General features: G+C 39.4%; 2 protein-coding genes and 1 long non-coding RNA gene across 3 annotated transcripts; 1 reads left to right on the top strand and 2 right to left on the bottom strand.

Moving 5' to 3' along the window:
* Positions 1-495: 495 nt before the first annotated feature.
* On the bottom strand, positions 496-3066 carry arl4ab (ADP-ribosylation factor-like 4ab). The gene is made up of 2 exons (XM_016533242.1): positions 2924-3066; positions 496-2251 (listed from the first exon to the last, which is right to left on the bottom strand). Exon 2 carries the CDS (start codon positions 2111-2113, stop codon positions 1508-1510), a length of 606 nt encoding a protein of 201 aa, XP_016388728.1. The 5' UTR covers positions 2114-2251; positions 2924-3066; the 3' UTR covers positions 496-1507.
* Positions 2258-5807, top strand: LOC107724350 (uncharacterized). Its single transcript, XR_001638022.1, has 3 exons — positions 2258-2358; positions 5461-5509; positions 5732-5807. It is a non-coding gene; the product is annotated as an uncharacterized LOC107724350 (long non-coding RNA).
* scin (scinderin) lies at positions 5516-14068 on the bottom strand. Its single transcript, XM_016533241.1, has 16 exons — positions 13827-14068; positions 11923-12077; positions 11279-11440; positions 9935-10084; positions 9634-9726; positions 9378-9510; positions 9205-9293; positions 8469-8684; positions 7934-8070; positions 7747-7837; positions 7397-7567; positions 6921-7098; positions 6670-6791; positions 6390-6467; positions 6173-6233; positions 5516-5936 (listed from the first exon to the last, which is right to left on the bottom strand). Exons 1-16 carry the CDS (start codon positions 14017-14019, stop codon positions 5767-5769), a joined length of 2199 nt encoding a protein of 732 aa, XP_016388727.1. The 5' UTR covers positions 14020-14068; the 3' UTR covers positions 5516-5766.
* Between the last annotated feature and the right edge of the window lie 1352 nt (positions 14069-15420).

Below are 15420 nucleotides of genomic sequence, written 5' to 3'. Positions count from 1 at the left end.
ATCGTCCTGACATTTTAACTTTATGACAAAACAATTAAATTCAGAACTTAAATTCATTGTATTCATTGTAAATTCATTACAATGTAACATTTTAAAATAAGTGCATAGGAAAAAATGTGAATTTTTTATAGCTGATGACTGAAATACATAAAAGTAAACACCACAATGTACAAATGAAATTTCAGCTTTTATATTCAATATGGAGATGCAATAATTGCACTCTTGCAGTACCTATAACATTAAGTGTTCAGTGACAGTACAAAGTACATCCTGTTTGGTCGCATGCCTAGAATGCGACGAGTACAGTTCACGTCATGTTGCCTATTTTGCATGTCCTACTGACTCTATAAAGGAACAACCTTCTGTGACTCAACTGTGAAGTGCGTCAAACGATTATCAGACTAAAAATGCAATTAGAGATGTTGTCAGGTCATAAACTTTGATAATTAGCATGAGTGTGTCATGTAACAGGTAGTAATGAGGACTCAAAACATGTTTAGTGTAGTTGTGGATTTATTCAAAGTGTACAAACTCTGACACATAAATATGAACATCCCTCAACACACAAGCACTGAGTGACAAACTGATGCATTTGAATGTGGAACAGTGGATATTTTAAAAAAATGCTTAACTCGAAGCAATACATTACTTCTTTTTGTAGCATGATAAACTCTTTACAAAAAAATCAGATGCTGCAAGTTCATAGTTTAGAAAAGGGAATTGCTAAAGTGCATTTAAACATCTCTTGTCGTTCAGGGAAGCACACAATGTAGGTACAGCTTGAAATGACACCAGTAGTCCTCAAACTTGGGAGAAGCTACTGCATCAACATGTTGAGTTAACCTCTTGACAGTTACCACATTCACCTGTTGAACTACTTTATTGGTCGACCCTTCTCCAATCTGATTTCAACATTTGTGCATTCCCAAACAAGTGATCCATAAAGCTTATTCTGGTTCCCCTGTCCACCAGGACAACAAACACCCAGGGAAAATGATGGTTGGCCATTCTGGATAAACCCAATGGGGGAAAACACATCACCTGAATGTATACATTGAATTTTTCATGATGTCCATGGCAGCTTTGGTAATCAATCCTTCCATTTCAAGACTTTACATGAATGCTAGGATACGTGTAACACTTCAGACGCAAGGACAAAGACTTTAGGGATAGGTCTTCGTCATTTACAAGTTCATGTCCAGTGTGGTCCTTCATGAGAACTTAATGTACCACAAGACCTGTTGACATTTTGTAAGACTTGTATTGATGTAAAAGTTCCATGTGATCGTCCCACCGCTGCTACAATCCAACAACTAAAATGGTAAATCAATATTGTCCTCTTGCGGTCTCTGAACTGTATTTATCCAGAACCATTTGACTGATAAAACTCAGCCCGCCGAAACAATAATTCCAGGAACGCAGGGCCACAACGGCCCATGGCACATCACCAGCAGAGCCATCATAGAGGCCTTCTACCACATCCAGCTCACATCCCATCTACAAAAAGTCATCTTTTCCTCTTCTGCTGCCTCATCATCTTTCTCCGCTTGATGATCATGGAGTGGAGACGTTCCAGGCCTTCTTGTAGACCTTCTCCGATGATGGCACAGGCCGGTTGGAGGTGCCAAGGCGTATGAGAGCCGAGCTCATTCAGTGCCAACATCTGTTCGACTTCACCTAGTGGCAACGCGCTGCGCAGGTCCTGCTTGTTAGCCACCACCAACACGGGCACCCCCTGGTTCTCCTGTAGCCGTGTGATCTTATGCAACTCCGTCTTGGCCTCCTCCATGCGTTCGGCATCTACAGAGTCCACTACGAACAAGAGGCCGTCAGCACACCGCGTATAGGAGCGCCACAGAGGCCGGAGCTTTTCCTGACCTCCTACATCCCAGAAATGAAAGGTTGCAGTCCGGATTTTCCCACCAAGAGTCACCTTGATCTTCTCCGTGTTGAAGCCTTTGGTGGGAACAGTGTTCACGAACTCATTAAAGCGTAGCCGGTACAATACGGTAGTCTTACCGGCACAGTCCAAGCCGAGAATAACAATGTGCAGGGCCTGAAAGGACGGCAGGCAGGGAAAGATGGCATGGGGCTCTGATAATCCATTCCCCATCTTGATCCGTCACTCTGATGAAGATGAAAGCGAACGCGGAGACTCAGGAGACCAGGTGTCGCCGCTGCTACCGCTGATGCTTCACCAAATATTCAAAAGGCTTCTCTCTTTCCCCTGAGAAGCTGCTGCTGCTATAACCTGAAACCAAATGAAAAAGGAGATGATGCAATGAGGCCAGCAGTGGAGCACCATGACACACACACACACACTTTTAGAGCTCTCTGTTACTTGGCTGTTCATTCTAAGTAAGAATGCTTCTCTCTTTGTCATTCTAAAAGGCACACACATTTAACCTAGTTGGGTGTCATTCAGTTCCAGTGATGGTGAATGAAGGATGAAACAGCAGGAAGCCCATTTGCACATGTAGCACCACAGGGGCACCAGAATTACGCATCGGTAAAAATCCTAGCGCGCAAAGGCTCCTGTTCATCTAATCTTGCCATTTTATTGTTAAACAGTAGTTGCCAGTTGCAAAAAGAGAAAAATGCACAAGCTAACCTATGTAAACGGGGAAAACACGAGTCTGTCGCAGATCTCTATGGCCATCTGTAAGAGCGCTTTAGGAGGGGCTCATCTCCATACATAAAGACATGAATTTTGTCATCATTTTCTCCCAACAAGTGATTCAACATGAGAATCATTATTATTTTGTGCGCTAAAAATGCTTAACGGGCTCCAGAACGCTATTGATTCATTACCAAAATAATAAGTTACTCTAAATTACATTATTACACAGACTAATGCTATTTTTCTACAATTTAAGCTTTGTATGCACCCGCGAATGGAAATAAAATCTCATTCGGCACCCACCTTATTTAGTGCGATCCTTGCGTTACTCGTTAGCTCATAAGATGAAAATGTTTACGACTATTTCCAAAATATTGTTGCCATTTAGATCAGCTGAGCCGACAAGTGTATCCACTCCCTGTATCAGTGCCTGTCTCACTGACTCTACAGCGGGCTGCCTTCCACTTCATTCTAGCAGGGCTGGCTCCGCCCACTGTGTAGAACTACGCGCTGATTGGTTCAATTCAGTGAGCGCGTGTTATTTTCCTTGGAGTTTGATTAGTGAAAAGTCAAGCCCGTCGTCGTTTTGGACACACCACCTGTTCATGTCGCTCAAGGCTTTTAAAGTTTGAGAGACGCGCTTACAGTTTGAGAGACGCGCTTACAGGTGAGCGTTACTAGGTTATAAGTACTAGCCTAATTAAATTATTTAGCTGGTATCCAAAAAGATGGGTGTGGAGGTTTTGTTTCAGTGTATTATTAGGAAATATCCACTTCATCTAATAAGTTAATGTTTTACTGAGTTGGACACTGCTTTAAAGATTCAGTGAATCATTTAGACTAAATAACGAACCGATTCAGCCCGTTTTGTTAACGTGTTTGAGCAATTCGTTCAAAAGAACCGATTTAAAAGAGTTATTCATTCACGAAACGGATATCACTGGTTCTGATTCTAATAAATGACTAAAGAAATTGCGGAACACACGATATGGTAGTTGGCTGCTTATAGAGAAGATTATTTTCAGTTCGGACCTTAACATTTGTGTGCTAAAAGGACCCCAGTAGAAGAGTCTTTAACTTTAAAGGAAGTAAAGAAAAGCTAAGTCAAAGTGTGAAAACTAACAGAATTGCTGTGTAGTGGAAAGCAAAATGCAATAAACATTAGTGAGCCAGCGCTGTCAAAGAAAGGAGGTGTATCAAAGTGTCAGAACAATTAGCGGTGCTATCAATACACAATTAGCCCGTGATGGACGTGCTGTCACGTACACCACACATCCATTCATACACCTTGACTACTGAATGCCCTAGACTCCCGTGATTACCCGTCTTCAGACAATCGTTCGTCTGAGCTACTTAATAAAATAGTAATTTCAGTACAAATTAGTCTATCACTTAAAAAGATGACACTAGAACCCCATTTCAATTATGTCTAATGTAATGTGCATATTCAACCAAGTTTAACAAATATACAAAATAGGCTACGTTTAAAAAATAATGCATGAAAACTGTTTTAAATGTTAATTTCTTACAATCAAGCCTTTTTTGGTAACAGCTTTGCGGTTTTGAAAATCTAAACTTATTTTAAGTAACATAGGTCTAGTATTTCTGTTAGATTAAACAGTACTCAATATGTGTTAACCTAAAGTTTGGTTGAAGGGTTTTGCCAATTCCAATAAAGGATTTCTTGCGTAAAACGTTTTGTTTCACTTGTGCGCCATCATGTGGTATTGGAAGGAATGGGCTCTGATTATTCACCCATTGCTTAACTAATTTAAGCCCATATTATGCCTGTAAGATTCCCTTGAACAAGCTGCAGCCAATACAGTTTTATTATTATTATTATTAGTAGTAGTAGTAGTAGTAGCCTATTTCTGGCCACCATTTTCAGTAACCAGTGGGAAATTATAGTGTTAAAAAACAAATCTTGTCAAATTGATAAGCCAAAAGTACAAATATTTATTTTGTTTTAGCTTTTTAGTTTTATTGTTCATGTAAAGGTAGTAATACAATGTTAGGATGTGAATCAAAGTTACTTGCTATAAACCCAGCAGTCACAAATGTGGCCACTGACACGTTTACAAGTATTCATGATTTATATGAGGCAGAGCAATCGTTTGTTTTTGTTAATATATCTTTTTGTTTATAAATGTTTCAAATGATATTAGTCTTTAAATATAATGAAGTGTACAACTGAGGGTTAGTTTTAGGGGTTGGGGTCAGGTTAAGACATTGAAAGTATGATTAGCTTGATATAAAAACAGTGAGTCTATAAGATATTCTCACTAGCATAGTGAAAAAATATGATTCGATCCTTCTTTAATGACTTTAATTATGAGTGTATCATGCACTTGACCAAGCCATTTAGCTCCCCACGTACAATGCATCGTAATTACAAGCCCTTAATACACATTTAACCATTGTTCCAATATTTATTGAGTAATTATATTGAAGATCCCCATCAGCCTGTGCAGGCTGGTTTTAAAATAATGTCACAGCATTGAATCCCGCTACTTACAATTTGCATTTACCAAAATAAAGTAAATATTTTCAAGTAGTTTATTGGGTGCGATGAAATTTTAACCCTGAAATTTGCATTTCTTAAATTATAATCAGTATTCTTATATGTATGACATGTATCATAGTAGTACCATGGTGTTCCTGGAAGTACCAGTTGGTACATGAATTTTAGTACCATGGTATCTTCTTATACTAACTTTGGTCATAGTATTTCAACAGTATTGTTGTGTGTCTTGGTGGTCAGTAAAACTACATCACATCTGGAATGTATTACTTGTTTTGTAATTAATTTTTCTTTTTCTTTTTCTTTTTTTTGTCTCTAGGGGGCTCTTGTGTACTGCATTGACTAAGACCAGACATTTTTTGAAAAATGTATCGATTCTTTTATTGTATGTTTTGAAATCATGCTTATAGAAATCCAGAGCACAAATATAAGTCTGTGCAAACAAATTAAAGAGAAATACCCAACTTTAAGATCTGACATATGTTGATTAACTTTACATGTTGGACATGTGGCATATTTTTAGGATTTTAATGGAATAGTCAAAACGCTTGTCATGCCTCCGTAAATAGCTTTCTGTTTTATCATTCCAGTCAAGTCTATTGACTTCAGGACTTTTAGGATTTCACTAAACCTGCAGTGATTGCACTGCTCTTGCCATGAGGTCACTGTCCCATCGAGAGGCGTCCCACCCCAGGAACCAGCCGGTGAAGGTGGGGGGCTCGTGTCCCTGCTTTACCACCACAACAGGTGTCCCCTTGTCTCGTCCTGATGGGTCCGTCTCAATGTAGGTCTTTGCTGCAAAGGTACAAATACTCAAAAAGCTGTATGACTATATTTATTAGTTTACAAAGAGAGGACATAATCAAAAGACTGATTTTACATAATCTTAAATTTAAAATGTATCTTTTGCATGTGAGAATAATGTGGTTTGTTCAAGTATGCTGTTGAACCTGTTGAGTTTTAAAGGGGTTTCTGTTTTGTATTCAGATTATGAAGAAAGACGTTTTAAGGAATGTGTGCCTGAATCTCACCGGATTTTACAGACTCAGTCCTCTCCACCTCATTGGCATCCTTTCCAATCCACACAAACACCTGAGAGATGAAATCAAGGATCAGTGGCACATGCTAATCCATGAAAGTCAGGAGATATATTTGAATGCTAAAATAAAGATTGTCAGAACTCTAATCAGAGACAACTGCTGTCCTTTGAATCTTAGAGATAGTCAAAAAGAAACATAACTGTCTTACCTGATCCCAGACATCCAGCAACATGACATCATCCTCTGCCAGGTCATCTTGGTTAAACTCACCAGGTACTTCTTCAATCTATAGTTGTAAAATGCATGTTTAGTGTCCAAACAACAGTTTGCCTGTATGTAGCAGTACCTGAGCAGTTAACACAGGAAACCAAGACATGTTTTACATTTTAAGCATAGATTCCAATGCAGAATTTGTATCGAAAGCAAAAGCTTAATGTGAAACCGAACTGGACTTTGGCTCTCTCTTATATCCGGTCTAGGATACTCACGATGAACTTTCCACTTTTGTTGGAGCAGGCGAACAGGCGGAGAGGATGTGCTATAGATTTGCTCTCCAACATCTCAGATGTCTGATACTTCGTCTTTCCACCCAGAGCTTTCCAGAAGTCCTCTTTCAATGGGCAACAAGTATGTAAAAGTTAAAAGATGTAAATGTCGTCAGTAACTCCTGTAACTCCTACCAATGTGTGCGTATAAAGCATGAAGAGAATAAATTGAATCTATTGCGCATTGGCCATACCTGGCTCGTTTCCTTCAATAATTGGTTTGGTTTTGCACTTCAGTTTCTCACTCATGTACTTTGCCCCTCGTTCCTCTTCCTCACTGGCCCCCTTCCCCTTCCACAAGTACCCATCCCCCTCAGGTAACTTCAGAAGGTAGGCATCATTGCTGTTCAAACTTGATGCTTTAGCATCTACCTGTTAGACCACAAACCAACACACTCAAGGGACATATCTAAATTAAAAATAGGTCAGCTTAACCAAAGATGAACACTGTTTTGGAACATCAAGCAGATCTCCACCACCTTGGACTAGATGATCTGCCAGTGCTAACCAGAATGACCTAGATTGTCAACCGCATGACTCATCAACCAACTTGTACCAACTACTGACTATAAATGACCAAGTTAGATATGAAAACGTGGTTTATCTGGATCCTCCTTTTCCTAATAATTTAATGTGTTTCTGGGCATTGAGTTTGTAGACCAGGACTCGCCTCACAAATCCGTGTAATGGTGCCCAGGTTCTTGCGCACTTGAAAGAGACGTGTTGGAGGTGCGGGTGCCTGTCCTCCCTTTTTAGAAGTCCCGTTCTTGTACACGATCAGAGGCTTTTCTTTGAAGAGGCTCAGCAAATGAGGTGGTTCCTTTCCTTGAGTCACTCGCACCTGAATGGACATGGAATGGGGAACCATAATAAGACAACAACTCTAGCCTAGTTGTGTTTTCTTCTAGATTTTCAGTCGGGGCTGCTGGACATCTTTGAAGCCCTACTTATCTAGTTCATAATCCAGCCCCAGTTACAGTCAGTAAATTAGTGTATAGATAAAATTCAAATCCCGCTCACCTGAACAGCTTTTCCTCCCAGCGAACGGTCCAGCTCAACAGTGAGAAAGGCTGAAGCTGTCAGTTCATCTATTGTGCTGCTGGAACCTTGCCTGAGGGTAGAAGCATAGAGCGATAAGCCTTATTTGATTCTTTTTGTGTATGATTTGACTCCCCCTCTGGAAACTATCTACTTCTATGAGGCGTACCAGGTGTAAATGATTTCTCCTTTGGTGTAGGCATATAAAATGATATAGCAGTCCCCTCCATAGAACTGGCCGTATGCCTCTGGGTCAACAGGAACCTTGGTATCACCTGTGGTATTACCACACTCCACCCTCCAAATCTGTGAAACAAGACCAGATTAAGAATATCCATCAACTATATTTACATGTTGGGACAGGTGGATTTCATCCTGTGATAATATAACAATCTGTAATTGCTGTGAAATGACGTCCTCTTAAGGTGCTCTCAAACAGAAGTCACTCTGTTGGTCAATACAGTGAATCCACGTGACCAACTTGAACCCGTTGTGAAATCTGCATGGTGACATCTTAAAATTACTGCATTTCACTGAACAGCGGTAAATGTGACCACTATTTTTGAGTGCAAAAATCATTCAGCAGCTTATCTTCTAGTTTCATTTTGAGTGTCATTTTGACAGTAAGATGTTCATCTTCTGCTATGCCAAACGGCAGCACAATTGAACATACAATCTCTGATCTTTTGTATGCAAATTGTTACCTGTGTTTTTCCAGTGCCATTGTCAACCATGTTGTACTGAGCAGCCATTTGATTAGACTCGTGCAGCTTGGAGGCATCAAACACTTCTTGCTTAATCTTGGCGATCCGCTCAGTGACATACACTCTGCCTAGACCCTCAGCCTGGTCCTTCTCTTTCCAGGTTTTGAAAAACTGCTTAAAGATGGGCGTCTCTCCACCCTCTGGAAGGACCTGGATCTGTGTGCAGGGACGAAAAGACCTGGGTGACCCAAAGAATACTATTCATTTTCCCTGTCTGAAAAAAATGCAAAAATGGTATCTTTTAGGCATACAACATCTTGGAGCAATCATCTACCCCTGACGTACCCTTAAGGTACTACTATGAACCTTCCAGTCCTGTTCCTGGAGGGTTGACGTCCTGCAGATTTTGGCTCCAACCAGCTCCAAACACTTGCCCAGAAGTTTCTAGTGAGTCTGAAGACCTTGATTAGCTGGTTTAGGTGTTTTTAATTAGGGTTGGAGCTAAACTCTTCAAGACAGTGGCCCTCCAGGATCAGATTTGGACACCCCCGATTTAGGGGAAAATAGGGTACGAAGTTGTCCCTTTAAGGATACTGCTCCAGAGACAAGCTCTTATGCGTGTATATATAATTTTTTTTTTTTTTTTGCTACATCCAACTATGGTTGGTATGGTCACTCATTCAAGTGAATGTAAATAATGCAGCAAAACATATACACATATCTAATGTTTCTGAACCTGGGTGTTGGCAGGATATCCCATCTGCTTAATGAAGCCCTCAGCTGTTTTCATGGCCTCCTTCCTTTCATCTGGATTTGCGTTGCGGCCTAGATCATCAAAAAATAAAGTCAAGTAATCTCAGTAAGATGGTTACACAATTACTTCATTTAGTGCATTCAGTTTACCAATACCTTTCCACACAAAGATCATTTTGCTTTTTCCATGGTCCAGAATGAAGCATTCCTCAGACAACAGGTCACTCTGGTTAAACGGATTTTCATCTGACACAAGCGACACTTGCATTTTCCCTGTTGCATCTGATACCTGTAAAGTGCAGTTGTAATTAAATAATATCATGTTACATTTCCATTGTGCGTGTGTCTGTGTGCATGTGTCTGTTAGGTTTGCATATAGATGAATCAAACTGAAGTTTATAGACTTGTTTACCATGTAAAGTTTGGCCATTTTCCTGTTTGACACGTCTGCAACCACATCCTCATTATCATCACCTTCAGGGATTTCAGGCTTCTTACCGAGAACCTGTGATGTGCAAAGACAAGGTATAAAAATGTCAAACCTTCCAGCTAAACCTGATTTCGTACTGACTATAGCAAACATTGGTTTAACTGTAAAATTCTTAGTGGTGATAAAAATAAGCTCTAATAAGTACTTCCGGATGCTTAAGATTGTATTCCATGCAAATTCATCCATACTTAAAAGACGTTTGATGGGCATTTTTATTTGATACCTCCATCATCGCTGCAGGCTCATGTCCTTCCTCTACAACCACCAGCTGGGCTCGTCCGTTCCTCTCGTTGTCTCTAATGCCAGTAGCTACCTGTGCAGCTTTGAGGCGCTCAAACTTGTTGCACTTAGACCCACACCATTGGTAGATCACCTAGTTTCAGAAATCAGTTTAATTAATTGTGATCCTTGCAATACGTGCTCATGTTTGTTATGCGTACAATAGCAGACTTCCTAGGAAAACATTGGCCTCTGTTTGGTTCTTGGTAATTATGTCTGTGACACGATTTCTTAAGAAATCATTTTTGCCACCTCTACCTTTGAAAATGCTACCATATAGTTGTTTTTACACTGTCATTGTGGAATGGTATCAGTAAGGATTTGTCTGTTCTGTTTAATTGACTGTGGTCTGCAAGTTCCTTTGGAGAAGTGAGAGAGTTCAGCACTAAGTGTGCTGTCAAATACTTTAGTCAAATGGTATTGTCACATTTAATCTTCCTGCAAACTATCCTATGTAACGCATGGTCAGCAAGAGCCTGTTAGTAGCTTAAAAGATGCTTCTGTTGTTAGGCGTGAGATGTGGTTCCGCCCTTGTGCTCTCACAACATTTGCTCTACACAGTATGTTGACAGTCAGTAATTTGACATCCAATCCAATTATCAAATCCACCCAAAGTGCATACAGAGAGGATATTAAATACACTCTGCACAAATGAACCAGCCAGTTATTGTCTATGGAAAATGAAGTGTAATACTTGACATTTCTTTAGGGATTCTATCTGGATTATCCTAACTGAGACTGTACTTGTTTAATTATATTTGCACTTTAAAAATATATATATTTTATGTGTTAACAGTATAAGGTTTGAAGGGTGAAAACGTTTATAGATTATTACTCAAAAAATGAATTTGGTATGTCAGTTAGCAATCAAAGGTGATTCCCTTCCTTCTTAATTAACAGTTTACACAAAAATCAGTCATCATTTACTCACCCTGATGGTGTTTAAACACTGTATTTTGCAGTGATTTTAAGATTTTTTTGCAATAAATCACTTAAGTTTTACAAAAGCTATTGATTTCAGAGGACTCAGAATGCAGTGCATAAGTTATTATGTATGTGGATGTCTTTTTGAATATTACCAGCTGCAGTTTTCCATTTTCGCTGTGGAAAAGTGCAGTGTGGACATTTTACTAAATAATTCCATGGATGTTCCACAGAAGAAAAAAAAAGTCTAATCATGCATTTGGAGCGACATGAGGGTGAATGGTGACAGGATTTTCATTTTTAGGTTAAATATTCTATTAAAAAAACCTAACACAGCCGTTTGAATGTTTGTTGCAGATCTTACCGCTCCCAGATCAACTATGAAGCAGTCACCGTTGTTGAAACTGGCCCAGGCGAGAGGTACTTCTGTGGCCCGGACAGTGCGCCTGCCCTTGATGTGGAAGAGTCGGCGGGCAGTAAGATCATTGGTGACCACGTGATGAAACCCTGATGCCACACCTCCGGCCTGAGAAGGTTGGAAAATATTTTTTAAAACGTTCCTGCTCTTTCTTCTTGTTTTTCCATTTATAAACCCGTGAGTCATTTTCATTCTGAGGCCAATTGCAACACTGAGGAGTTGAATGCCCCCAAACACGTGCTGTCTGTGACACAACATCCCCTCAGACCACGCATGTTTGTGAAAAACACAAGGTCCTCTGTACAGTAGGAAGGTATTGGAGTAGCAGGTTTTTACCTCACCCAAATTGTAAACAAAAACACTAATCCTAGATTTGCACTGTGAAGTCTAGGAGATGTTTTCTCAATTTGCAAATAAATACAGCAGCCACTGTTAGTCTTTCCATCAGTTTAAACAGCAGCTTTATGTTTGACCTAAGATAGGCCTGAAGTAAAGTGAAGAATAATACGCTGTTGTGAGTCATTAGAGCACAAAAACTACAAGAAAATTGTTGTCAGAGTAGGTCTAGAGTGTTATAAACTGTCTCAAACCTTATATGTAATCCCGCCTTTGAAGTAGCTGGTGAAGTTGGTGGACTCAAAACCTTGGAGTTCACGGTACTGGACCGGTTTTCCTCCCAGGTAGTCATCCATCTGAATGGTAAAGATGGCTGCCGCTGCACTTTCATCCTGGGTACATTCCTTACCTAGAAAGAGAGAAAGAAGGATCATTTAGGCTACTTTTGTGGCCTATTCATCCTTTTTCATTCAGGTTAATAATTAAGTGATTGTTTTTTTCTTGTACACTTTCAGTTCATCAGCTGCATAAACATTGCTTTTGCAAACCACATTGAGCTGCTTGTTTTCACACTTGATGATGACTGATATACAAAGTGTTTATTCACCTAGCATACATTTTTACACTTTAAAGCCTGCTATGTTAGCTGTTGCCTGTGACCACAGATGTGTTGTCAGAGGTAAAAAGCCTGTTCTGTGCGTCCATTTTGTAGTAGGCTTTTTTTTAGGGTAAATGACTCGGCAAGAAAGACATGATGGGCAGAAACATCATTAAGGAATCCATTTGCATTGGAAGTGGTTAATGATAATGGAAGCTTGTGTGTGTGTGTGTGTGTGTGTGTGTGTGTGTGTGTGTGTGTGTGTGTGTGTGTGTGTGTGTGTGGTTATGGCCACAAATACACTCAAGGCCAGAACATCTGTGATATTGACAGTTCTGAAACGTCTAATGGAGTAAAGAAAGTGCTTTCTCTCAGCAGAGGAAGGAAACTGTATTAAGTGCACATGGTTTCTGGCAACTAAATGGCTTCTAAATTTCTGTGATCTTCTTTGAGCAAGCTGGTGACATTAACAGACCTTTAAAGTCATATTTTTCTTGTAGACTCTGCCAGAGTAAAATGCATAAACCATGGTCATTCTCATCTTCATGAGCTTCCTGTTTTCTGTTCTTTTGCAACTTGACCACAGAAGTTTGTTTTTTGAAATTGCTGTGACACAGCTTTTTAGAGCAACCAGAGCATGTATGTCTGAGGCATCTCCAGTAAAAATATTTAAAAAACAAAGCCCTCTGAAACAAAAGCTTGACTCAGATCAATGGCAAATGAGAGTCTGCTATATTTTTAGTAATGTACTACTCACAAAATCACATGACATTTTGATATTATGAAAAGGTCAAATTATGTTATTTTAAGAGATTTATTCATCTAGACCTATGTCACATTGAGGGTCTGCATCATTTCCTGTTTTATTTTCTGCATCTTTTTTTGGCATGTTGGCTGGACCACGACTTATTATTCAGTAAAGCTTTTTTGTTTGCTTGCTTGTTAGAAATTAACATTAAAATACTATTTTCATTTATTAAGGCTCTTCAAAATATCAAACTGAATTTTAATTCAGAAATTAAAAACATGCTCATCATACAGAAGGTGTATAGATGAAAGTGCAGTATTAATATCAGGTGACCCAGTACCCGCTTCTGAGAATAAACTTTACAACCTTCGTAATTCTAAAGCGTAATTTTATAGGGGCCATATACTCTACTTTGCTCTGTCTATCTGCTGGCGTGTTTACAATGAGCACATTTGAGTATCATGTCAGCTAATTTGCCCTAGTCTTTCCTCAACCTTTTAAATAGTGACTGCGATTTTTGTTTTTATTTTTTTATTATTTTTTTTTTTTTCAAATAACATTGAAATCATCATCCATGCAGTTCTGGAATAGTTTGTGAATACAATTTGACCGTACTGATACCCTATTGAACATTAAGGTACTAGTCAAGCTACTGAGATTAGTCATTTTACTGTTTAACTGCAGAGTCACATGCAATATTAAGTAACAGAAAATATTCTACATAGTACATATGTAAAAAGAGTATTTAAACATAAAAAGTTGATTCAAAAGACCTAAGCTCTTTTATAAATGACAGAAAATCCATTGCTTACCCAGCCAGTAGTGCAGATCGTAGAAGCACGAGTCCTTTTGTTTGACAGTGTGGAGCACCAGGTAGGCATCACCTATATAGAAGCTCCCGTGTAAGTTTTCAGGCACAGGGGCCAGTTCCATCTTTTCAATTCTCCATATCTGTAGACCTGGGCGCTTGCCAGCCTGCTCAAACTCTTTGTGGTGAAGCCCCATGACTGAGAGAGGTCAGGTGCAGATGTGGTGAGAGAAAGACAGTGTAGTTCTGTGGTCTGACAGCACTGAATCAATAACAGCCGTGTGCAGATGTCTCCACTGACACTTTAAGTGGGTGTGTTCAGTAGTTAAACACATAGAGAGAGAGAGAGAGAGAGAGAGAGAGAGAGAGAGAGAGAGCGAGAGAGAGGGGAGAATAAAAAGTAATATATGTGCAATTGTTTTATTGCATTTCCCTATTGCAGCTCTTATAAAAGCATATTAAATGATTTTGATGAAAATGAAAATGAAATTAACAGAAAGTGCTGTCTGAAGTGATGCACAAAAACTCTTGAGTATAGTAATAGTTAACTAAAGCACATATGACGTGAAGTTTGTTCCCATAACGAAGGGGAATTTAATCTAACATGGTTAAAAATACATTAATTTATCCTTTTGGTAGATGAGTGTCTACCATTTGGAATAGCAAATATGCCAAAGGGCTTCCAAGCCATTGGGCACCCTCCAAAGATTAGGGTGCCAGCAGGGCCATAACTGGAAAGTGTGGGGCCCCGGTACAGTTTGTATCTGTGGACCCTGGTGGAAATAACAAAATTTGAAATCTTTAATTCAGAGAAAAGGAATTCAGAATTGCAAGATATAAACTAAGTTCTGTCATGACAACTCTCGGAGGGATTGGCATGGTAATGTACATGACAATGTTAATGTATTTGGTCTTGGCGGAATAGATCTTCTGCTGCTGCTGCGGCAGAGCAAGTACCGAGACTTGCTACTGCCAATACATCCACAACATGCTGCTGTGAGCATGTAAGAAATATTGCTGCTGCAAATATAACATGCATGAAATATCCCCATATAGCGTACATGAATCAGATCTATACAGGTGGAGCTGGGGAAGGTGGAGGGTTTCTGAAGCAAGCTGCAACTGCTACGGCAAGCGCTAATCATGTTGAGCAGCGAGCTCATTGGCTACCGATACAGGAGAGAACCAATCAGCTGTGCCATGTGATAATGATGTCATTAGGTCAGATTGAGTTAGACCTATCGGGCTGCGCCATCTAGAGTTTCATGCCAGAACTCTTTATATGTAAGATGTAAATTTGAAATTGCAAAGAAACATTTCTAAATTCTGAGTATATCTTGTGATTTTTTTTCCTCCGAATTTTGAGTTTATATTGCTCATTTCTGTATATGTATAAACTCAGAATTTTGAGAATAAAAGTTTTTTTTTAATTCTTTATTTTTTTATTCGGCGTAAACAGGCTTTTCTATATGGGAGACTGCATAATGCTAAATATATTCAGAGCTTTTGAGGATCTCTCACTGTTGCACTACAAGGATAATACACATTTTGCACATTGTGATGTATACACTACCACATTACCTCATTTTTTGTGTATG

Source organism: Sinocyclocheilus rhinocerous, unplaced genomic scaffold (assembly GCF_001515625.1).
Source record: "Sinocyclocheilus rhinocerous isolate Xijiao unplaced genomic scaffold, SAMN03320098_v1.1 scaffold574, whole genome shotgun sequence".
In the NCBI taxonomy this organism is placed as follows: domain Eukaryota; kingdom Metazoa; phylum Chordata; class Actinopteri; order Cypriniformes; family Cyprinidae; genus Sinocyclocheilus; species Sinocyclocheilus rhinocerous.
The sequence above is the reverse complement of the archived record's forward strand: the minus strand, read 5'-3'. Positions and strand labels throughout refer to the sequence as shown.

Coding starts and splice junctions, on each gene's coding strand:
- scin (XM_016533241.1), bottom strand. CDS start 14,019: ATGGGGCTTCACCACAAAGAGTTTGAGCAGGCTGGCAAGCGCCCAGGT. Junction 7,568..7,746: donor TGGGAGGAAAAGCTGTTCAG/GTGAGCGGGATT, acceptor ATGTCCATTCAG/GTGCGAGTGACTCAAGGAAA. Junction 7,099..7,396: donor CCATTACACGGATTTGTGAG/GCGAGTCCTGGT, acceptor GTGGTCTAACAG/GTAGATGCTAAAGCATCAAG.
- arl4ab (XM_016533242.1), bottom strand. CDS start 2,113: ATGGGGAATGGATTATCAGAGCCCCATGCCATCTTTCCCTGCCTGCCG.